Genomic DNA, 23,809 nt, shown 5'->3' on the forward strand with positions numbered 1-23,809 from the left:
GGTATTTACCAATTGGTAAGGGACGAGGGTGTCGTTGTGGGTTAAACCACAGAGCCTAGGACTTGCCGATCGGAAGGTCGGCAATTTGAATCTCTGCGACGAGGTGAGCTCCCGTTGCTCGGTCCCAGCTCCTGCCCACCTAGCAGTTCGAAAGCATGTCAAAGTGCAAGTAGATAAATAGGGACCGCTCCAGCGGGAAGGTAAACAGCGTTTCCATGCGCTGCTCTGGTTCGCCAGAAGCGGCTTACTCATGCTGGCCACATGACCCGGAAGCTGTACGCCGGCTCCCTCAGCCAATAAAGTGGGATGCGCGCCGCAACCCCAGAGTCGGTCACAACTGGACCTAATGGGCAGGAGTCCCTTTACCTTTACCTTTAAGCAAGTCTAATCCATAACTTCTTACATAGGTTGAGCAGCATCACATGACACAGTCTGGCGTATTCCTGTTAAGATGTTTCCTAGCAAACCCAGCTTACTTCCCTTTGGCTACAGCAGGTATGAACGTGTGGCCCTCCAGATGTTGTTGGACTGCAGCTCCCGTCAGTCCCAACCAGCAAGTGCAATTGTCAAGGATTATGATAGTTGTAACCCAGTAACAAGTGGGAAGCTACAGGTTCCCCATCCCTGTGTTAACGTTTAGCAGAGGGGCTCAAGCAAATGCCCCTACTAACCTCCCTTAAGACCCAGATCTAGGAAGCGTAATATGCTTCTCCTGAGTAAAGCTGAAATAAACCCTAATTTACAAGAAGAATGTACAGCATAGGCATGCTATGGTTAGGATTCAAATAAGCAAATTGCTCTGAAATATCAGTTGTACTAATGATAAGCTGAAAATCACCCAGTCACCAAATGGCATTCATTATTATCAACATGCCACCAAAACTGGATGATCTTTAATGGTTTGGGCTACTACAAAATCATGGATCAGGCAGTGGCTGGCCCTCTCTCAAGTATTTCAGATACACTGGAATAGGAATGAGCGAAAAAGACTCAACTGGGAAAGGTGGTGCTATGTTTTCATCTGGAAGGTTGAAAGGACTGTAGTGTCTCCATCTCTTGGCCACTACATACAGCTTTTATAAGCATGGAACTCTTTCAGCATTCACAATGGTAAGCACAAAAGAAAAGCCAATAACGGCTACCAAGTTATGGTGAGGTCATCTGTAGAGGAACAAGAATATCTTCTTTTACGGATCGAAATAAATAAAATAATAAAAATATTGTCCAGTAGCACCTTAGAGACCAACTAAGAAGAAGTATCTGAAGAAGTGTGCATGCACACGAAAGCTAAGGTGCTACTGGACATTTATTTATTTATTTATTTGTTTGTTTCGACTACATCAGATCCACGTGGCTACCTTCTTTTAAAGATAACAGGGATCCAGAGGCTGCCAAAACAATGAGTTCTTCTGCATCTCTCCCAATTGGAAAGATTGTTAGGGAAAGGGGTTAAAGTGAAATGAATCTTCAGTTAAAATATACGTCCCCAAAATGTAACAAAACAGTGTGACATTCATACTTTTTGTGCTGCTCTGCCTCCAAAGCATTTTACAGGAACCTGTCAAATCTAATCAAGCTTGTTTATTCTGCATGTAAATGTAGGACCTGAGGCAATCTTCTTTCAAAAATACAGGAAAAGCACATATTGTCCCTGGCAGTTACTTGGCAGGATGGGGTTTTTTGTGTGTTGGTTTTTTTTTTTAAGGACAAAAGGCAAAGCCTAGTTAACTCTCCATTTCAATAATTTCAATCATTATAGTATTTAGACTACGCAAGAACCATTTTGTTTGTTTTGTCAGCAGGAGTGACAGCATAGCAACCAAACCCAGTTAAAATGGGGTGGGGTGTGAAAACCAAAACCAAGCATGCCATATGAAACAAAGTGGAATCAGGTGATTTGATATCTTTAATATTTGATATCATGGCTTAAACTGTCTGTAACAAATTATGAGGATGTGCTCACTCTGCCTACAAATCTTGAATTTTGTTTAAGTTTGTGCGAGTGAGAAATTTCCGGCTGACAGCCTTGTTCTTAAGATAAACCCTTCTTGGCAGTTTACAATTGAATACCAACTACTGCGGCATCGTCTGTGCTTTCACATTTGCGTTGATAGGGAATGATGGGACTCTCGGTAAGATTCAGCTGCCCCCTCCTTACACATCTAATTTTAAACACAGCAATTGTCTGCCCTGAATTTCTGTCTGACTCAGTCTGTGCTGTGGCTGTATGTCTTCTTGGCCATCATCTGCAGAATTGGGCAAAAAAACTATTGCTAACAATACTGAGGACATGAAATAGTGTTATCAGGTAATGAGAGGAAAATCACATTTCCATTTATAACAATTTACAAATGAAGTGTTTTCCAAAACAATCTGGAACCCACAGTCCTTGTAGAGTGTTTCTCATTTGTCAAACTGAAAATGATACAAATCTTATGGCATGCAGGATGAAGCAACACACCTGAAAAAGATCTAAAAGAACACCACAATTGTAGCTATTGAAGCATCACTCTTCTTTCATTTTTAGCACTGAATATGAGAATATTTTATACCGGCTCAAGAAAACAGATGGGAACAAGAATCTGTGGCTAAATTAAAAAACCCATTAACCAGGAATGTTTGGATTCGAGTCACATTGGTCCCATTCCTAATATACTCTGGCTTAACTGGTTTGTGGGTTGGGCAGCTATAGCAGGCCAGATACAGGCAATTCAATCTTCATCCTCTTCTGACTTTGCAACAGAATCCGCTAATCTACATACAAACAACCCAGAATGATCATTTTTCAACATAAGGAAATATTATCATAGTACAGTAATCAGTTCTGAGCTACAGCTACCAATACCAGTGTACCACATATACACATAAAATATGTCATTTCCTAAAACTAGATCCTCCTACTTCAAAAGCTGACATTTATGGGGTAACCAAGACAACAGCAGCTAGAGCACATTCATTCAGAAGTAAAAAAACTGGAAGCTACTTATATTGCCTGAGATCTCACACACTTCCCTCTCCTCCTCCTCCTTCCTCCTCCTCTTCTTCAAGCCCTTATTAATGTGTTATTTCTCCTATTCACAATTGCAACAAAAGGATGTTCAGATTTAAATCCATCTACCACCTTGATCCTTACCACATTTACTTAAGAGTGAATCCCAATGATAGCCGTGAGACTTGCTTTCAAGTAAATATGTAGGCAATCGCAACCTCCCTCTTATTTCCTCAGAAGAATCAGAGGGTCTCTCTAGTTGTCTTTGTCCTCCTGGGATGTATTATGGAAGCAATGCAACTAGTCCACTTTGTACAAGACTCTCAGAGTCATCATGCGCTTAAAAATCACCAGAGTGAAAGAACAACCTTCTTCACCAGCAGGGGTGGGGTGTTCAGAGTAGATTTAGAACAATTACCAAAACAATGCCAAAGAAAAAAAATGACGCGTTCAGGTGAACGCCAAGGACACACCAGTGATGAGCAAAATGAGCTGTCCAAACTTTGCAGGAAGGAGCTTCATCTTTCTTTCCACACTTCTAAACAACAAATTCAAGACACCTCTGTGCCTCTCTTACCTTTGAGATTGAGATGCTGGTGATGGACTCTATGGAACCGGCTTGGGTTGCCTCTCGGCAGCGCTGGGATGCTGGAGAAGCTGTTCCCCATGGCATCAGAAGGCAGCAGCCAACAGCTGGGAGATGACAGCAGCTGGAGGGATCTGTGGGTTTGTGCCGCCGGCCAGGGCGGGGTAAGGAAGGGGAGGGGAGCAGGGGCTAGGGGCTGGGCTCGCCCCTCCCTCCCTCTCTCTCTCCTAGACCTTCCTCTCCTTCCCTCTCGCAGTCACTTTGGCTCCAGAATCCCCCTTTGTCTCCTCTTCCTCAGAGATGCTGCCTTCACTTGGGCTCGATCTACATCGTGGGGTGGAGGGAAATGATTGGGGAGCGGCTGCCTCTTGCGCGAGCAGGATGGGAGATCTCTGCTGCTCTCTTCCCTCGGGGAGCTCAGGTTGATTCCCACGGTAATCCCTCCCCCTCCGCTCTTCCTCTCTCGGATTCCTCCTCGCGTCTCCCTTTGTGTCTCTTCTCTTCTTCCCCCCCCCCCCCCTCGCGCTCTCTCGCCTCTCCCTTCCTACTCCTGCCAGGCTCGCTCCGTGGATTTTACCTTGCCTAGGCAACGTGAGAGGATGGGGATGGGTGTCATCCGGCTGCCCTTGCCCCTGTTCAGCCGCAGATGCTGAAGCAGCATGGCGCTTCGGGGGCCTTTTCTCCTTCGCCCCCCGCCCGCTCCCGCGGCTTCCCTATCTGGGGGGCTGCGGCAGACCCGTTCCCCATTTGGATCTGGTTGTTATGGTGACAGCTGCCTCCTCAGACTAGTGACTTAAGGGACCAGATGAGTCACGTGAGCAGCCAGATGTGCCTCCTCTGGCGCGGGAGGCGGGACGATGAGGCGTGGAGGGGCTCTCTCCCGCCTCTGGCTCTAGGGCCCGGCGAACACCGGGCCCAACAGGTAGCGTCCGGAAGGGTAGCGGGCGGAGGCACGTGGCTGGAGATCCCGGCAGCGTGTGCGGGGCAGAAGCTCCAGTTTCTGGCGCGCCCTTTGGAGTCCGAATCGTACGCGCGAGAAGCGGCGATCTGGCTTCGCACTCGAGGAGAACCGGAAGGTGGTTGCCCAGCGCGATGAGTTGGGCCTGGAGCGTGCAGTGTGTGTGTGTGTGTGTGTGTGTTGAGGTGCGGTAAGTTGGAGCTGCACGCGCGCCTTTCTGCAAGAGGAGGGACGAACAGGAAATGGTCGTGGGTGCACGTGCAGAGGTCAGTCGCTGAGTGAGCGCGTCGAATGCGCTCCAGAGGAAAGCGCGTGTGCGCACTCCCAGAAAGGGGAGCCAGCGCTAGAAGCATGAAGTGCCTAGGGCCAGGCTCGCCAAGTGGATAAGTTAAGAGGGATAGCGTGCTTCTCCCCATTCATTTTTCTGTTAGCCTATTTGCTCCTCTAGGTTTCAGTCGGAGTATAGGGTCCTATATATTTATTATTTTATTTCATGCTATGCATTTATAGATACCACTCATACACCATTAGATCTCCGGCAGTTTACAGTGCACATTAAAAAAATACAAAACAGGCAAGAATTTAAAGAGCAATACAAATCCAGGCAGCAAAAAACGGCACAGATTAAACACTTGCTCCTAAAACTAAGCCACTCCTTTGCTCTCCAGAGCTTGCTGCTAATGGAATCATCCCTACCTACCCAAAATGTTGGAAGTAATGGTGTGTGCTGTGGGCAACATATGAGCAACCATGCACTAAAAGGGCAGGTATGGATCACTAGCAGCCTCAAGGGATGTGTTGTCCAGGTCCTGCCAAAGGCATGTACCTTATATGAGGACTAAAACCCAAAAATTGCTTCTCAACGTTTGCACAGTAAAAAAAAAGGAGGTACAATGAGGGTGGGTAGGTAGGTACCTGGGTGCCTCATCATATGTTTCTAAGTAAGGTGTCCATGTGGGAAATAAATCTTCAATAGTTTAGAATTGCCTTCTGCAACGGACATAGTTCCGAATCATTCCAAGTCACTGGGAGATTCCCATTGATTTGGGGAGGATCTTGGATTGCAACACAGATATGCCAGGGCACGAATGTTTCCGCATGGGTGCAATTGTCCTTTCTTGAGTACTGTACTTAGTAATATAGCAAGCTACCTTACAACACGTCAGACCATGCTAGTTGAGTATTGCCAACTGACTGGTAGCAGTTCTCCAGGATTTCAGGCAAGTGTCTCTCACAGCCATACCTGGAGATGTCAGCAATTCAACCTAGGACCTTCTGCACGTGGAAACCAGGTGATCTTCTACTGAGCTACAGCCCTTCCCTCATGTGGGACATACAAAGTATGTAGAGTTTTTACCTGAAGGTAAAATGTCCAGAGTAGCCCACAGTACAACGTCTATTATCAGCTATAAAAGGCATGGGCCAGCAGCCAGAAACTAACTCCCAGGTAAGTAACAGAGATTGCAACCATACATATGTAATTGCGCTGCATATATATTGCAAAAAGCATGTATTCCAGAAATTCTGGGAAGGTAAATCTCTATGCCTTTAACTCTCTAGCTCTTAGAACCAGAAGTCAGAAAAGATGAGAGAGCCATCTAATCAAAGCTGTCAAAAATTGCCTGTGAAAGCCAGACCACAGTCTGCAACAAGCAGAGAACAGGTGTGCTTGCTGTGCATGCAAATAATTACAGATGACGCAAGCTTGCTTGTGCCAAAGAAAAGCCCTTAGGACCTTTGGGAAACAGGGCCACACTAAGCATATGCCTGCCTGTAGATTTACATATTCATTCTTATATGCAAACCTGGGAAAGCATTTGCCAATGCCCACAGGCAGTGTGAACCGCAAATATATCTTTTAAACCCATAGTGCACAACAAAACATTTTCCACAAACAAGGACTAGTGGGTTGTGTAGGTAGCCAAAACCAAATAACAGAATTAGGGTTTTATTTTTAAAATCTCAATAGTCTTTATATATTTCCTGCCATTTTCTACAGAAAATGTTTTCTGGAGACTTTGCTCTATGGATTGACCAGATGAAAAATTCAAACTGCCCTCTAGTCCAGAAAATATCTCCAATTAATCCAGAATGTAGCTGCCAGACTGATGACTGGGAGTGGCTGTTGGGACCATATAACACTGATCCTAAAATATCTACTTTGGCTCCTAGTACATTTTCAAGCGCAGTTCAGAGTGTTGGTACCAACCCTTTTTTGTCCCAGAAACATTTTTATTCAGTCCTCAGGACTGAGAAGTTCTGGTTGAAGATGAACATATCTTTATGGGGGGCAGGGGGATTTTGTTGAACATTGCTAATCCCCTTTTAAACTAGGCCATGAACCTTCTTATTACGGAGAATGACAGATCTTTGAGCTTGGGACAAAAGGGAAAAGTAACACTTGACACTGGATATATTGTAAGTATATCTTTAGCACTGTAAATCAAGACTACTACTGAAGAGATTTAGTTCAGTCTTTCCAGACACACACACACACACACACAGAGAGAGAGAGAGAGAGAGAGAGAGAGGTATCTTTATTTTATTTGGATATAGGATGAGCATGACAAGAAGCTTCTAAAAAGAGGCTTTGTCAAACTGTTATGTGTATGCGATGAAAGGGGGGTTTCTTTTTTAAAAGAACAGTGCTGTCCCCTGCTCCAGAGCTATGAAATAACACATGTGCCTTTGCTTCCCTTTGTGTGCCATCACACCAGATTTCTTTAATCTTGTGATAGTTTAATCTTTCTTTATAAAGCGGTAGCAGAGAAAGAAGTCACTAAGGGAGGAAAGAAAACATGTGGAGATGGAAGAGACAACACTAGCCACCAACAACCATTTTGTAACAACATTTTGAAAGAAAGCCAACTTAAGAAATCACATAGATTGAGGGGGGGCTACCCTGTGGCCCTCCAGATGTTGAATTGCAGCTCCCATCAGGCCCAGCTAGCAGAGCCATTGATGAGAGTGGTAGTCTGGTAACATCTGGAGGCCACAGGTTCGTCACCTTGATACAGACATCTAGAGCAGTGATGGCCTCTGGGCAAGCATAGGTTTGTGACTAAGGTTTCAAATTAGGCTCCACTGTCCTGCCTCACCCATACACACCTCTGCTAATTTCCCCCTCTGCACCAACAGATTCATAGTACCGGCACATCTTTGGACTCCACTAGTGCAAAGGACTTTAGTAGTGATGCTATCTTAATCCAGAAGTCATAATGTAAGAATATAATTCTGTTTTTAATCTTAGCATTTGGTTCCTAATAAAAGATTTAAAAGATCTCTCTTCCAGTCTTGTTGAGCCCCCTTGGTCCTAAATTAGACAAGTAAGTGTGAAAGATGCTCTTAAACCAGCAGGGTCCTAAATTTTGTTTTAGGTCTATGCTTTTAAAGGCATCCTAACCAAAAACGGATATCTTGCAGACAACTCTTAGTGAGGCTGTTGGCTTCTTAAATCCACTGAAGGAAAGTAGCTCCCAGGTGATGAAAGGAATATAACTTGCTAATCACATTTTTGTTCTTTACCTTATGACTTTAAAATTCCTCCTTCAAACTTATGTCTCTTGGTGGACTTTCAGCCCCATTTGCAAAGCAGTCATTAGTCTGGAACACTGGGGAAGAGTTTTAGGGGAAAGCAACAGGTGGAAAAAGGTTGCTGCTCCTTGGGGGCAATTTGTCCCTTCTGAAGAACACTGCTACAGAATAGCTACCATTGAACAAACATTACAAACAACTGTAATGTGTCTTTGCTGTAAGTTACTGGAACAACAGAAATGCTAGCTGGTTAGTCAAATCCTCTGCATTGTGACTTACAGGATATTTACATTTTACCTGAAGGTTTTTTGTTTTTAAAATCTATGTGTTAAAACGCCTGCATCTTCTTCTGTTTAGAGGTTAATTTTCAAAGACATGTTCATATAAGTGTTGTATCAGATATAAGCTGCTCCTTAACATGTGGTGGGGAGTACTGAAAGGGGGGAAATCATCCATTTTTGACATGGAGCTCACACACGTGCAGAGCTGTCTACAGTTCTGTGGAAACGGAGATAGCATTCCTACTGGATCAGGGTGGACTTAGGAGCACAAGATGTGATGGCCAACAATGGGCCCATCCACACTTGCATATGGCATGTGCATTCTTAGTGTTCTGGATTAGGGTGGTTTGTCTAGGAAAAGGCTATGAATTAAACTCCAGAATCAGAGATGTGAGATCATGCCTCATGACCTACTTTTGCATTTCCCATAGGCATTTGGTTGGCCACTGGAAGAGACATGATGTTAAACTCAATGGGCCTTTAGTCTGATCCAGTGAGGATCTTATTATGTTCTTATGTTATGTTAATTGTTACCACCTTGTGTATAAAAACAGAACCAGATCTTATATTTCAGCTCTGCCAAAAAGAAGAAGAAGAAGAAGAAGAGATAAACCCTCCACCCAAATAGAAGTCCACTCAGTCAGGAACTGCAGAACACGCACTAGGTTAGGAGAAGGACAACAACCACACATTACGAAGCTCTCCCCATTATGTTCTACCCTGGTGACAAGTGATGCAAACTAACAGTGCAGCTGGCCCTGAATCTCCTAGCTGCGATCTTCTCTTCCTGCACTGAATACAAATGGGATAGGTGTGAATAATGACAGAACTGGTACAGTTCTGGCCTAGATACACCTGAAGGGTTTCACTTCAGATTTTGTTTTTGCCTTCTATGAACATTATGTACTTGGAAGCTTGTTGAATGATTCCTATGATGAGTTTGACCCATTGCCACACAGTTTCAAAGCAGCTATACTCTAGCTGTAGAATTTCATTATTAGTCAAGGGTCATGTTTCTTTACTTCCCTTTTCTATTTTCTCCCAGCTTTCCAAAGAGGAGAGACCGTAAAGATTAAAGTACAGTGGTACCTCGGGTTAAGTACTTAATTCGTTCTGGAGGTCCGTTCTTAACCTGAAACTGTACTTAACCTGAAACACCACTTTAGCTAATGGGGCCTCCTGCTCCTAAAAATCACTGCAACCCCCCCTCCCCGCCCACATGACCTGGGTTGCTGTGCATAAGAGAAACCTGGTGGGCAAGCAGCGGCAAGGACAGGCCCATCTGCTTCATCCAACCAGGTCTCTGTCACACATGCCAGGTCAAATCCTCCATCCACAATCAGGTCATGGATGGCAGTGGTTTTATTCATCATTGACCTGGCATTACACAGCAACACCTTCAGGTCATGTGGGTTTCCCCGGTTGATTCCAGTATCCATCCGGTCAAGGCCAGACCCAGAGGCAGGGATAGTCTTCAAACAACGACTAAACCTGCCTCCTCGGTAATGACATGGTCTGGTCTTAGCGTAACTCCTCCTCCTCCCATGATCACCGAGATCGGATGTCCCAGTGCTTCCCCCCCCTGTGGAACTTGTCCCAGCCATCGTGTTGGCTGGGGCCCCACTCCCAGGCAGCCCTGATCCCGCCCCTTAAAAACAAAACACAAACTATACAGAACCAATAAATAATTAAAAAAAACAACAGAACAATTATACTAAAATTAATCCCCAACCAAATATCCATTTATTTAACTTATATGCTTATTTAACTTATATGCAGAATTCATCATGCGAAAGGCTGGGCTGGATGAATCCCTAGCCGGAATTAAGATTGCCGGGAGAAATATCAACAACCTCAGATATGCAGATGACACAACCTTGATGGCAAAAAGTGAGGAGGAATTAAAGAACCTTTTAATGAGGGTGAAAGAGGAGAGCGCAAAATATGGTCTGAAGCTCAACATCAAAAAAACGAAGATCATGGCCACTGGTCCCATCACCTCCTGGTAAATAGAAGGGGAAGAAATGGAGGCAGTGAGAGATTTTACTTTCTTGGGCTCCATGATCACTGCAGATGGTGACAGCAGCCATGAAATTAAAAGACGCCTGCTTCTTGGGAGAAGGGCAATGACAGGCATAGACAGCATCTTGAGAAGTAGAGACATCACCTTGCCAACAAAGGTTCGTATAGTTAAAGCTATGGTTTTCCCAGTAGTGATGTATGGAAGTGAGAGCTGGACCATAAAGAAGGCTGATCGCCGAAGAATTGATGCTTTTGAATTATGGTGCTGGAGGAGACTCTTAAGAGTCCCATGGACTGCAAGAAGATCAAACCTATCCATTCTTAAGGAAATCAGCCCTGAGTGCTCACTGGAAGGACAGATCGTGAAGCTGAGGCTCCAGTACTTTGGCCACCTCATGAGAAGAGAAGACTCCCTGGAGAAGACTCTGATGTTGGGAAAGATGGAGGGCACAAGGAGAAGGGGGCGACATGGTTGGATAGTGTTTTCGAAGTTACCAGCATGAGTTTGACCAAACTGCAGGAGGCAGTGGAAGACAGAGGTGCCTGGCGTTCTCTGGTCCATGGGGTCACGAAGAGTCGGACACAACTAAATGACTAAACAACAACAACAACAAATATCCATCCCACCCACCCACCCCCAACAAAGCAAAAAAGGAAAAAAGGAAATAAAAATTTAAAATGCCACCGACTGCTTGAGGACATTTTAAAACACACTTGGAACAGGGAAACAATGGCAGAACAACTTCCCACACTTCCCCAAAGATTTGTTCCAAATAAGGGCCTGGGCCACGTCCCCTGAGCCAGTTGGAAAAGGCCTTGGAAGGGAGCAGGCCCTGCAGTCCTCACCACAGCTGATGGTCCAAGGCCTCACCGCAGCAGGAGTCCCTTTATAGCTGGGAGAGAGGGCCTGGGCCACGCCCCCTGGGCCAGTTGGAAAAGGCCCTGGAAGGGAGCAGGCCCTGCAGTCCTCACCACAGCCGATGTTCCCTACTACACAGTAGTTCAGAGCTTTCCAAACTGTTTATGTTGGTGGAACACTTTTTAGACATGCATCATTTTGCAACACAGTTTCACTAGCAAACCAGAGGTTCAACTAACCCCTTTTCAGCCTCAGGAGGAGCATGGGGAACGTTTGCACAACACACCTGCACACTGCAGTGACATACTAACATCACAACACACAGTTTTGAAAGCTCTGCAGTAGCTGCTCATTGAACACAGGTATTCTTTTTGCAAACTGCTTTGAGGTATTGTTGCAATCAAGTGGTGTATCAATGTCAAAATAAAAATAAATCAATAGCCAGAACTAGTTTTATCATTCCTTTGTTAACTACCTTTCTCTTGGGGAAGGTGTTGCTCTCCCTCTGGATACACACACACTGAGTCTTGGCTTTTGCCGCTGTGGTCCTTAGTGATATGTTTAGGATTGCTCCAACCCTAGAGGCAAATCAGGCAAACCCCTGGGGTGCCAAGTTTCCCAGGAGTTGGGCTGCCTATGTAAATGCATTGGAGAGAGAACCACTGCCTGCACTTTTGGAAGAGATGCAAACAATCTGCTAAGCAATTCACCACTCAAGGGCTATTAACTGCATTGCAGGAATATGATCACGACCCTTCTGATCTCTACCCATTATCCAAGCCATAGACACAGTTGTCCAGAGAAAGAAATAAGAACCAGCAGAATTCTTGAAATCGAAAAATAGAAAAGTAATATCCTGGTCAACTATTGATTATTTAATCTGCTATTAATCAGCATAAAATAAGAAATAGCAGGGGAGAAGGTTCACCGAGGGCAAGTACAAAACTCAGGTCAGAGGTGGATGTGATTATACCACGGTGGGGCTAAGAGGGACCACATGAACTAATCACCTGCCTACAGCAGGAACAGGAAGATGGTGGGGGAGTATCTGCACGCAGATGTTTTCGCATGCAGAAATAATAAATTATTATAATGATTTTATTATTTATACCCTGCCCATCTGACTGGGTTGCCCCAGCCACTCTGGGTGGCTTCCAACGTATATAAAAACATAATAAAACATTGCACATTAAAAAGCTTCCCTATACAGGGCTGCCTTCAGAGTCCCGGGTTCAATTCCTGGCACTGCCAGTTAAAAGGATAATGTGAAAGACCTGCCTATGACCATGCAAAGCCAGAGCTAAAAAAAAAAAAGTGCTAATGGACACATAGCTTCCCATGATCCTATTAGACCAATAAAGTCATGGAATGCACAATTGGAAAACAGGAGTGTGTAAGGTGCACCTCAGAAAGAGCTTTCATTTAGTCACGCCATGTGCCACCGTGGAAAGGGAAGTGAAGGTCCCCTAGGCCTGGGAAATTCTTAGTGGCAAATTTTGTGATCAGTTAGTTCCTAAACAAGTTATGGTGGAGCAACCTGTTTTCCTAAGCAATGATGCTTGGCAAATTAATGTGCTGAATGTACACCACATTCTTGCTCTATTTCCCTTTGATCAAGCGGTAAGCATTCCTTGTGGAGGCAGATTGCTCCCTTATCTGTTAGCTATTTGTTGAGATAAATGGCTAAGGTGGGCTTTAAGTGTTAATATTTTTCATTATCTGGGACCCTGGCCATAAATATATGCCCAGCAGCAACAGCACACGGAAGAGCATGCTTTTGCCGAGTTAAAAGTAATATCCTGTGCAAGGCTGGCTGGGCATGTATACATACCATATGAGTATGAGAAGTATGAGTATGAGAAGGCCCCATCTTGCTGAATCATTCTGAAATTGTTCTGTCTTGCTCCAACCTTTCATCATACCTGCCTACCCAATATCTGTTTCATGTACATTTGTCCAGTGACAGTGGCTTGTTAACTGGTACACTGCTGACCTAACTCTGTTGTACTGCTCCTTCATATTGAGCAAACCCATGACATTTGCAGAAGGGGACAAGGGACATTGTGCTGGCACATAAGCCGTTGTGCTCCATCATAATTTCCTCTTCTCTGGCAATGCAACTCTGTTGTACCTTAAATGATTGACACTTGGTGATGGAACTTAACATTTTTTACCAGACCTAAGCAAATTTAGAAGTCTCTCAGTGTACTTGATAGCACTAATGCCACATTATCAGCAGACACTGACTGTCCTTCAACAATTTAAAGAAGAAGGCTTGTTCAGGCAGATTTTCTCTGTGGTTGACTGCACAGGAAAATAAGTTAACAGTTCTGACATTCTTGCTGGAAGCCACAAAAGTGCAGATAGAGGGTTAACTGGCTTCATGCTGCATGCAGTCAATGTAGCTTAAGGGCCTAGAAGAGTTCAGAAGCTTTGTGAGGCTGCAAACTGCAATGCACTAAGAGCAAGATAAAGCACACGTGCAATGGTACTGCAATCTGCACACAACAGCATGGGATATTTACAGTGCAGTCAAACCAACAATGCATGTTTTCTAGACAGGCACGTGATAGGAGCTGAAGCTCACAAAGTTTTCCTGTAAATTTTCTAGAGAGAACTCGGAGAGCCACTCACCCTGTGCCCTGGCAGGGGGAGGACATAGCCATATATATTCTCCTTACCTGCATGGGCACATCCTCTCATCCTCTCCCTTTTCATCTCATCACCAAGCCAGAAATGTGAGGACAATCTGCATGTCTGAGCTCCATTGCTCAGACACCATCTTAAGCTAGACTTAAGCATGTCTTTATAACTGAATTACCATTTTAAGCCTGCCTAAACAAAGCTGCTGTATCTGTTACTCTTCAACAAATATTCTGAGTGAGTAAATGTTACTTTTACCTTTCACCAGACTGCTTGTGTGATTGTTGTTTTAAGGGGGAGAAAAGGGGGAAATACCAGGAGAATGCAACTTCCCTTTTAAGCTGCAAAGGGATGCACTTTACTGAACTCACAAACATGAGAAAAGAAGGATAGTAATTAATAAATATATCCTCTCCTAGTATCTATACAGTATACCTCTCCTAGTATCCCTACAATCACATACTGCGGGTCTGGAGACCTTGTCAATACAGGGTGAGGCATGGTGGATTGGACGTCTCAGTCATACAGTACATGTTTTGCATGCATAAAAGTCCCAGGTTAGATCCCAGGTGTCTCCACATATGGCTGGGAAAGATTTCTGTCCCAGAGGGGGAGTGTAAGGGGTATGTAAGGAAGCACAGGCCCAGGACTTTTTTATGTGCAGGAGTACCACAAGGACATAATCTGCAGGAGTTGCACATATGACTCCCATTTTCAATATTCAGAAATTCCAAGCTTCAAGATAGGTAATCTTGAACTATTAGTGCTAGAACTGGAACATTGTGAAATGTTCCTTTTTTTTTTTTCATGGATGCTGCAAACATTTCAAATTTCAGCCTGTTTGTCTTGGAGCTGTTTTTACCAATTAAAATAAAATTGTAGACTATCACGTAATAGAATAGCAAAGGTTCTTGGCCAGTGAATGTTAGTGAGTGAACTGCTGTAATGTCACAGAATGTTCATTTTCACAGCGGTATGTGAGGAAAGGATTTGAGGTAGAGTTTGAAACTCAGATCTGTATTCACATGTAGATCTGAGGCACTTACAGAACTGCAGGTTATTTTCTGCTGCTACTGTATCTCTCTTTAGAACCCATAGCTTTTTTGTTTGTTATAAAACATTATTGCATCAAGTTATAATGGTTCGGCTGTATGAGGATCCATTTTCTTAGCCTTCTCCTTTGATATGTTTTCCTGTAGATTCGTATGAGATACACAAGCCTAACTCCACTTTTATACTATCAATTTGCCAGCATTATTATGTTGAGTCTTAGAAAACTAGTCCTAGGGGAATGTTTGCTGCCAGCATGGTCTTTTGGATCAATAATGTTTGATTGTGACCTTTACATTAGCAATGTTGTCATCCATCAAACCAGGCAGGATCTTCACATAAGAATTAGTAAACACCCAGGCGTTAATTCAGTCCACATATGAAAAAGATCATCCATACCCATTGCAGAATTTATATTTGAAGCTATACTACCTAGAGAATCTAGTACATATCAGTAAAAGGAATAAAATGCGCTGTGTCCATTGTTGTGATGTTTATGTCACAGCTTCATTTTTAATCTTTTTACTTTCCAACCTGCCCCCACATCCTCAAGCCATGTGCAATTAATACTTCCTATTTACAGGTAGGTAGCTGTGTTGGTCTGCCATAGTCAAAACAAAATTTAAAAAAATCCTTCCAGTAGCACCTTAGAGGCCAACTAAGTTTGTTATTGGTATGAGCTTTCGTGTGTATGCACACTTCTTCAGATACACTTCAGATACATCTTCAGATGTTCAGGGTATCTGAAGAAGTGTGCATGCACACGAAAGTTCATACCAATAACAAACTTAGTTGGTCTCTAAGGTGCTACTGGAAGGATTTTTTTTATTTTGTTAATACTTCCTATGCCATGCAGGAGCCTTTCCCCAAACAGTTGCTCACTCGGCTTTCCTTTTTCAGCTCAGATTCTATAATAGAATAAATGGGTAAATTTCCACACAAACAAACCACTAGCACTGGCACTGAGAGTTTTGCCACTTTGATCCCTCCTCCCCCAAAATAGCTGGCTTGAGGGGCTACATTGGCTCCCACCAGCAGGCATACAGCTGGTTGCAGCTGCTGCCTGCCTGTGATTTTAGCAGATGTAGCACAGCACTCCACAGAGCAGAGTGGGACCGAAGGACACCTCCGCCACATCCAAGCCCCCTCCAGTGCAGGCAGATTGGGGGTTTGGATTGCTCTGCCCAATGGTTCTTGTAAGGATTACTCAGTTAATATATGCAAAGCACCTCTAATGCTCAAAAATGCCACATAAATACTCAATATTTTTATCTCATCCTCACAGCCACACAGCTCTTCAGCAAGTGTCACAAAGCCTTCCTGAGTGAGACAGCAAAGCAACTGCCTGTAACTAAAAATAATGCCAAGATTAATCAAACAATAAAACTCTGCTGGATTCTAGAGAGACATGATCTGATTTATTTACACTGAAAAGTGCTTCATGCCTACAATTTTGCTAAGCAAAAACAGGTGTGACATTTTATTCCCCCCCCCCACTCCTCCTCATCAATAAATTGTGCATGTCCTGGTTATGGAGATTAACTTTACAGGCAAATGTCAGTCTTAATTCTGGTTTGACAGCCTGGGTGCATTGCAAGACAAGCAAACTGTAATCTTGCGATGCAAACACTAAACTAAACCATGTAGAGGCAGGGGCAGGCTACAGTCGCAAGTTCTCAGTAGTGTCTTATTTGAATAATCTATCTGACAGCTCTGCTCTTCCCTCAGAATTCCCATTTAGTAAAAATATTTTCAGATGTCACACATTCCAGAACCAGATAATGTTGCCATATATGCTTTCCTATGACACAGCCTTTGCCAGACTGTTGTCCTCTACACATTTTTGTGCACAATTTCCCCTAATATTTATGCATTATATATGCTGGTTTTTGCTAATATATACATTTTTGCGGAGACTTTCCTGGAATATATGCATTTTTGTATGCACTGTTTGACTGGAGAATTGCATCACAAAAATTGGAGATAAAATTGAAATGGTTAGCCCTGTTTTGGTTCAATTGTTTGAGAAGTGTGAATTAGGTGGTTTCTTATCGAGATACAAGCAAAACTGAATGTCTCCCCCATCCGTATCAAGTATTCCCCTAGAATGGGCAAGACCTGCTTAATGTCTGTTTTAATACTGAAAGCTAAACACCGCCTCCTTGTGGCACAACCTCATGCACATACAATAGCAATTATAACTACTGACTGAGACAATCCTGGATTAACTCATCTTTCAAATTCTGTTTGTTTTACATTTAAAATGAAAGCTCAGGCTGAAACACGATCTGGAACGCAGAAGGGGAGGAGAGACTTTGGGAACCATTTTCTAAGGAAATATATGTATACAAGTACCAAAATTCATTGGTAATGTGTGGGGAGGAATCCTGCAATGGTAGCTGAAGAGGAGCTGGGTCTGCCTCCTAACATGCTGCTACCCCCAGAGTTATCTATAGGCCTCTGCTGAAATATATGTTTCCAGGTTGCTTCATAAAACAGAAGTAACCCTTACCTATGAAAAAGTTATGCCACACTCTGCACCACACAACTTCATTCGGCTTGGCTACAGAACAGGATATAATCATATGTGGTAGCACTGCTAAGAAGCCCATGGAGCCCTGATTCTCACACTGTGAATATGTTGTTGGAGGACCAACTAGCTCCATATCACCTGCACGGACTGGCAGAAGTTATCCTGGGTTTCAGATTGGGAACATTCTGTCCTACCTGGAGACGCCAGGGATTGAATCTGGGACCTTCTGAGTGGGAGGCAGATGCTCAGCTACTGAGTTGAGTTCCTTCCCTAGGATCTCACATAGCTAATACAGTGGTACCTCGGGTTACATACACTTCAGGTTACAGAATCCGCTAACCCAGAAATAGTACCTCGGGTTAAGAACTTAGCTTCAGGATGAGAACAGAAATCGCATGGCAGTGGTGTAGCAGCAGCAGGAGGACCCATTAGCTAACGTGGTGCTTCAGGTTGATTTTGCAGTGTCCCAAGCACAGCGGAATGATGAGGAGTACGTGCCACATACTCTATATTACTTTATTTACACTTCAAAGCTGGTAGATTACAGAAAAACATCTTGCCTCTGCCGGAGCAGAGAAAGCATCCTCTCTCCTCTAAAGCACGGAGAGAAAACACTGAAAAACAGGAAACCAGTGTACGTCACATCCAGTCTCCTTTCCCGTGAGAAACTCCAACAGCAACTCTGACTGGAATGTAAACATTGTCTTGTGACAAGCACTTCGCTGCGCAGTGAAAGAGAGCAGAAACCAACAAAGAACAGTTTCAGGCAGTGGCGTAGCGTGGGGGGTGCAGGGGGGGCCGTCCGCACCGGGCGCAACATCTGGGGGTAGGGCAAATCCACGGGTTAGGGGGCGCAAATCCACGGGTTAGGGGGTGCAAATTACTTGCCTTGCCCCGGGTGCTGACAACCCACGCTACGCCACTGGTTTCAGGTTAAGAACAGACCTCCGGAACGAATTAAGTACTTAACCTGAGGTACCACTGTATATCAAGCAACCACACCAGGCAGATTATGAAACTTTGTTTCAGATGGAAAAGTTTACAAAGATATGGGACCATATATACAGCAATTCTAAGGTAGAGCAGGAAATAAATCTCGCATTCTGTGCCCCCTGTATTCTCTTTCATGCAGTTGTAAGATCTGCAGATGTATCAAAGCCAGCTCTGCTGAAAAACAACTTACAGGGAGGAGACTTGTAAGCAAACTATCTCATTTGACTGACCTGGTTTCTCACAAACACCAGTGATGATTCATTACTGGACAACAGAAGGAAACCATACATGGGAAGAGGCAAAGGGAGGGGAATAAAAATCAGCTTTTGATTATTTGAAAGCTACTTTCATTCTCTGTGGTGTACCAGTTACTATCTTCACACTGGAGGGTAAATACTGCAGCATACCTCCAGGCTATGACTGTTTCACATACAAAAGAGTTTTGTGATTTGATTTTTCTAATGGAGGAACTATAATACCAGGAAGACTCTATTCATTCTCTTACTATAAAAGCAAGATAACTAAGCTCTAGGTTTCATCCTGATCCAACAACACATGGATAAGGAACGCAGCTGGAACAATTACGCCAACGAGGACTGAATAAGGAGGCTCCTAGGTAGGAAGCCAAGAATGGCACAACAAAGGCAACGATGTTAATGTGAGCTACTTTATTGTTTGCTTTGCTTGCTTATTGTCATCCTGTCTTTGAACTAAACAGGCCTTACAGAGCTCACCTAATCACCCTGCCAGAGAAGGCTGCCAAGAGAAGACCAGCCAGTGCTTCATCTCTGAGACGAACCCAGGCGCTCTACAGGAGGAAAGGCGCTCGGTCACCACAGCACTATGGATCGATTCCGGATGATCTTCCAGTACTTCCAGTCCAATTCAGAGTCCGTGACTAATGGGATATGTGCACTGCTGGCATTGGCAAGTGTAAAGATGTACAGCTCCTTTGACTTCCACTGCCCTTGCCTTGCTAAATACAACATGGTGTATGGCTTAGGAATTATGTTTATCCCACCAGTGGCACTTTTCCTCTGTGGTCTCATTGTCAACAGACAGTTTGTGGTGATGCTTGAGGAGTGGAAAAGACCTCCTGGGGACAGGAAGAAGAATCTAGCCATTATCAGGTGGGGGATTTCAGTACTGGTGCTAATTACTTTCCGCAATGAAGTTTACTTATTTGTTGCACCCTTCTCTCCCAAGGTTGCTGGTGGAATCTAAACTTCCTCCAAATTATTACTTAGAATTTGTATTGTATTGTTTTAATTCTTAACAGTACTTAGGAGGCTTTATGTAGCATGATATCACCATAACCACTGAAATGGATTACAGTTCTTATGTATAGTTATTATAACACTCTGAAGCTAAGAAATAGTGGCATGCCCAAGGGTACACAATAAGGCCACATTTGAATACAGGCTTCCAGATACACATATCACCTAGAGTCAAACTAAACAGGACAATGGAAGATGGTTCGCCAGCATTCTTTTAGAAAATTTAGATTAGAGGGGCGGGGTTGGATTAGAACTGTGATGCTGGAAGCGCAGTTTTAACCATTTCCACCTGCATTGTATTTCCCATGTGAAAAACCCAGCTCCCCAAACTGGTATTTGTTCTGTAGCACAAAACATACTTCCTTATTTTTTTACATTTTAAGATTTGCATGAATTATAAATATTGATGATTAATAAATATTGCTTGACTTTATTTCATTTAAATTCTTAAGAATTTGGATTGGGGTGGATGACAAGTTTATAAGCTCAATTAGGGGTCAATGAACTTAGAAGTTTGGGAAACCCTTTGGAAATCACTGGAGTATGCTACTGTCCCTTCCTTTCTTATTGCTGAGCAAGTTCCAGCCTTTAGAAATATCAGTTTAGTTTTTTGCTTCTCTATCCAATAACCAGGTACATGTGTTCCTCCGTTCTGCAACGGGCCATGATTGCACCTGTTGTTTGGATCCTAGTCACCCTGCTCGATGGAAAATGCTTTGTCTGTGCTTTCAGCAGTTCTGTTGACCCTGATAAGTTTCCAGGTTTCGTCACCAACATCACACCTTATAATGAGGTACAGCGCTTGCTGTCCAAGGTCCCATGCAAGGATGATGAACTCATAAGGAACAATACTTCCCGCAAGGCTGTATCCAGGTACCTCAAATGCTGGTCACAGGTAAGTAACAGACATCTATAGGATCTTGCTCTATAGGAGTTCCTTATAGGAACATTAACCTGCCCTTGAAACATATATAGGTAGAATCTGTTTCTCAAGCTCATCTTCAGAATATTCTCCTGGATAATCACTGATTAAATGCAAGAAGCATAATTTTTAAATTGATTTTTGCTGTCAATGGAAGGAAAGAGCAACAGATGATTCATAGAATACACATGGACCCTACAGCATGTGCAGATTAACTAACAATTCTTAAGGTATTGAGCCGCTATATGAACTATGTAGTGTCTCAGACACAAACTTTTGGACAAGTCACCTTCTCTTAAACTATCCTACCAAACAGAGCTATGGTGGGAATAAACAAGATAAGGATTGCAAACTAATTTGCTAACTACAGATTCTTTTGAAATAATAATAATAATAATAATAATAATAATAATAATTTATACCCCGCCCATCTGGCTGGGTTTCCCCAGCCACTCTGGGTGGGTTCCAGCAAAATATGATGAAGATTCCCAGACCTCTTTAATTTTTCCACTCAGCATATTCCATTCATTATGCCTCCAAGTCTCTTGTCTTCTCCTGTTTCTGCTTCCATGTATTTTGCCCCTCTGGTCCCATGTGCAAAACAAGCTCCATAGTCCTGCATCCCCTGTGTTGTGATAACCTTATACTATGTCAGATTTCAACCAAGACGGGCTACAATTAAAATCTGACCAATAGTAACAGGAACATGTTGGGTTAGGGTGGGGTGAGGAGGCAAACTCTCCAAGCCCCTGGCAGTTGATGACACAGTCCAGGTTTCAGGCTCTGCTCTGCAGAAGGAAGAGTGAGTCACAGAAAGACTCATGGGTTGACTGATTACAGATGCCAACTAATGAAGCAGTCCTTCTGTTGATTTCAGTACCCATTCCTTCAGTTTTTGCCATTTCATCCATCTTGCATTTTATCTGTCTTAACATATACTATAAGACTGGGTAGGCAATGTAGTGCCTTTCAGATATTGTTTGGCTCCAACTCCCATCAGCCCCAGCCTGCATGTCCAATGGTTAGGGATTATGGGAATTGTAGCTCAAGGACATCTGAAGGGCACCACGTTGGTTATCCTTGCTTTCAGTCAAGGACAATATTCCTTTTGTTTTCCTAGCACTAAATAAATGTAGACATTAATTAGCAAATCAACATTTATCACCATTTCATTTACTTAACAGAAGTTGGGGGCTCCTCCCACAGCAGGGTGTTGAACTAGAAGATCTGAGAAGTCCCTTTTATTACGGGATATTCAAGCAATAGAACATGGATGTCCTGTTTTTTTTGTTTCCCTGTGGCTGGCCTTGATTGCTTTAACATTTGTACGTACTTCCTTTGCCTTCTAGGCTTTTGGATGGAGCATACTGCTGACCCTTATATTGATCGCCTTCCTTGCCCGCTCTCTCAGGCCCTGCTTCAACCAGGCTACCTTCTTGCAGACTCGCTACTGGAGCAACTACATTGATATTGAGCAAAAGATTTTTGATGAAACTTGTTGTGAGCATACCCGGGACTTTGCACACAAGTGCATCCTCCACTTCTTTGAGAGCATGCAGAAAGAAATTAAGCGAAGGCGGTTCCATGCCCACCCAGGAAAAGAGGAGGGGAAGGAAGGGGAGAAGGATCACTTGCAAGGAATCAGCAGCCAAGAGCAAGTGAACAAGCTTCTTCAATCATGGTACTACAGCAAACCTCCGCTGGATTTGAGTGGAGCTACACAGAGGCAACCCCTGGGCACAGAGGGAATATCTATGCCTTGGACAGGCAGTATGATTAACAGGTGGCATCCCCAGCCAGGGACCACAATCACAAGGCAAACAGACGTTTAAAAGGAAATGGAAACTGAGAGCATCAGTAGCTAGGGGAAAACACATACACACACATCCCAGCAAAAATGGGCTGCTCTTACATCTTTAACAACAGCATAGTATGCAGGAATCACATACCCTCCAACACATCAAGATGAAAAACCGGGACACCATCTTCCAGGTTCACACTCCCACATGAGTAGCATGACCCATGCAAGATTGCAGCCCTGGAAAAAGCGCTTATTTTGGGCATGGTGCCCCAAAACACACTTTTGGGGGTGCAAGATCACAGCACCAAAGAAAGTGCTTTTGGGGGCTCAAGATCATGGTTGCCCCAAATGGCCACCATGATCTCCTGGAGGGCGCGGGGAATGGGATGTCCCAGTTTTTCCAGAACAGTTGAGGGGTATGGAATCAGCAGCAGAAACTTTAACGGCATGGAGTGAAGCATTATCACATGCTAATGTCTGTACAACGAGTTCAGTTCAGATTTATTTCCATATGAGCCATAGGCCATAACAAAAATGCAAAGGGATCTGTAACTCTGTGGTTACAGCATATGCTTTTCATGCAGAAGGTCTCTGATTCAATCCCTGGCATCTCCAGGTAGGACTGGGAAAGACCCCAGTTTGAAGCTCTGGAGACCTGCTGCCAATTCATAGCTAGGTGGATCTCTGGTCCTGGTACTTAACATGTGTTCAATATATTGTACATAAAATGGTTAACAACATAGCCCACATCTTACAGATTATTACAGCGGGCAAAAGGTAGGTCCAAAGTTGGCAACTCTATCCAGCAAGGAGACAGTAATGGGTGTACTAAATTATCAAAAGGCAAGAGCTTAACACTAATGAATAATGCACTATATGAAATTATAGCCCAACTGTATTGGCTGCCAATTAGTTTCTGGGCCCAACTGAAAGTGCTGGGTTTGACCTATAAAGACTTCAATGGCTCAGGACCTCAATACCTCAAGGACCACCTCTCCCCATATAAACTAACCTGGACTCTGTGACCATCACCTGAGGCCCTTTCTCGTGTGCCTCTGCCACAAGTGGTCTGTAGGGTGGCAACACAGGAACGGGCCTTTTCTGCAGTGGCTCCCCATTTGTAGAATGCTCTCTCCCCAGGAAGGTTTGTCTGGTACCTTCATAATATGCCAGGCGAAAATGTTCCTCTTCAACCAGACTTTTGGCTTATTAACAGTCTATGTCCTTTTAAATGTGTTTGTGGGAAGGGGTGTTATTGGTTTGCTTTGTTTTCTATCTTGTTTTTATTGTGTACTTTATGGTTTTATTCTGTATTTTTATGGTGTGAAGTGCCCTGAGATCTTTGGATGAAGGGTAGTATA

General features: G+C 43.7%; 2 protein-coding genes across 4 annotated transcripts in view; one reads left to right on the top strand and one right to left on the bottom strand.

Moving 5' to 3' along the window:
• The window catches only part of NEURL1 (neuralized E3 ubiquitin protein ligase 1), a 138,004-nt gene extending 133,645 nt beyond the window's left edge, over positions 1-4,359 (bottom strand). The window contains exon 1 of the mRNA XM_079976094.1: positions 3,567-4,359. Coding sequence (XP_079832220.1) covers positions 3,567-3,657 — 91 coding nt within the window. The 5' untranslated portion in view covers positions 3,658-4,359. The remainder of the gene's footprint in view (positions 1-3,566) is intronic.
• Positions 4,360-4,472: 113 nt separating this feature from the next.
• On the top strand, positions 4,473-23,809 carry CALHM3 (calcium homeostasis modulator 3). 3 transcript variants are annotated; one of them, XM_079976111.1, is made up of 4 exons: positions 4,473-4,799; positions 19,167-19,578; positions 20,359-20,620; positions 21,997-23,809. In XM_079976111.1, exons 2-4 carry the CDS (start codon positions 19,292-19,294, stop codon positions 22,477-22,479), a joined length of 1,032 nt encoding a protein of 343 aa, XP_079832237.1. In that variant the 5' UTR covers positions 4,473-4,799; positions 19,167-19,291; the 3' UTR covers positions 22,480-23,809. The 3 variants fall into 3 exon arrangements, with proteins under 3 accessions (XP_079832237.1, XP_079832239.1, XP_079832238.1); XM_079976113.1 differs by lacking the exon at positions 4,473-4,799 and adding an exon at positions 15,953-16,392; XM_079976112.1 differs by lacking the exon at positions 4,473-4,799 and adding an exon at positions 18,451-19,064.

The sequence above is a fragment of the Podarcis cretensis genome, assembly GCF_951804945.1.
Source record: "Podarcis cretensis genome assembly, chromosome: 5".
Lineage (NCBI taxonomy): Eukaryota > Metazoa > Chordata > Lepidosauria > Squamata > Lacertidae > Podarcis > Podarcis cretensis.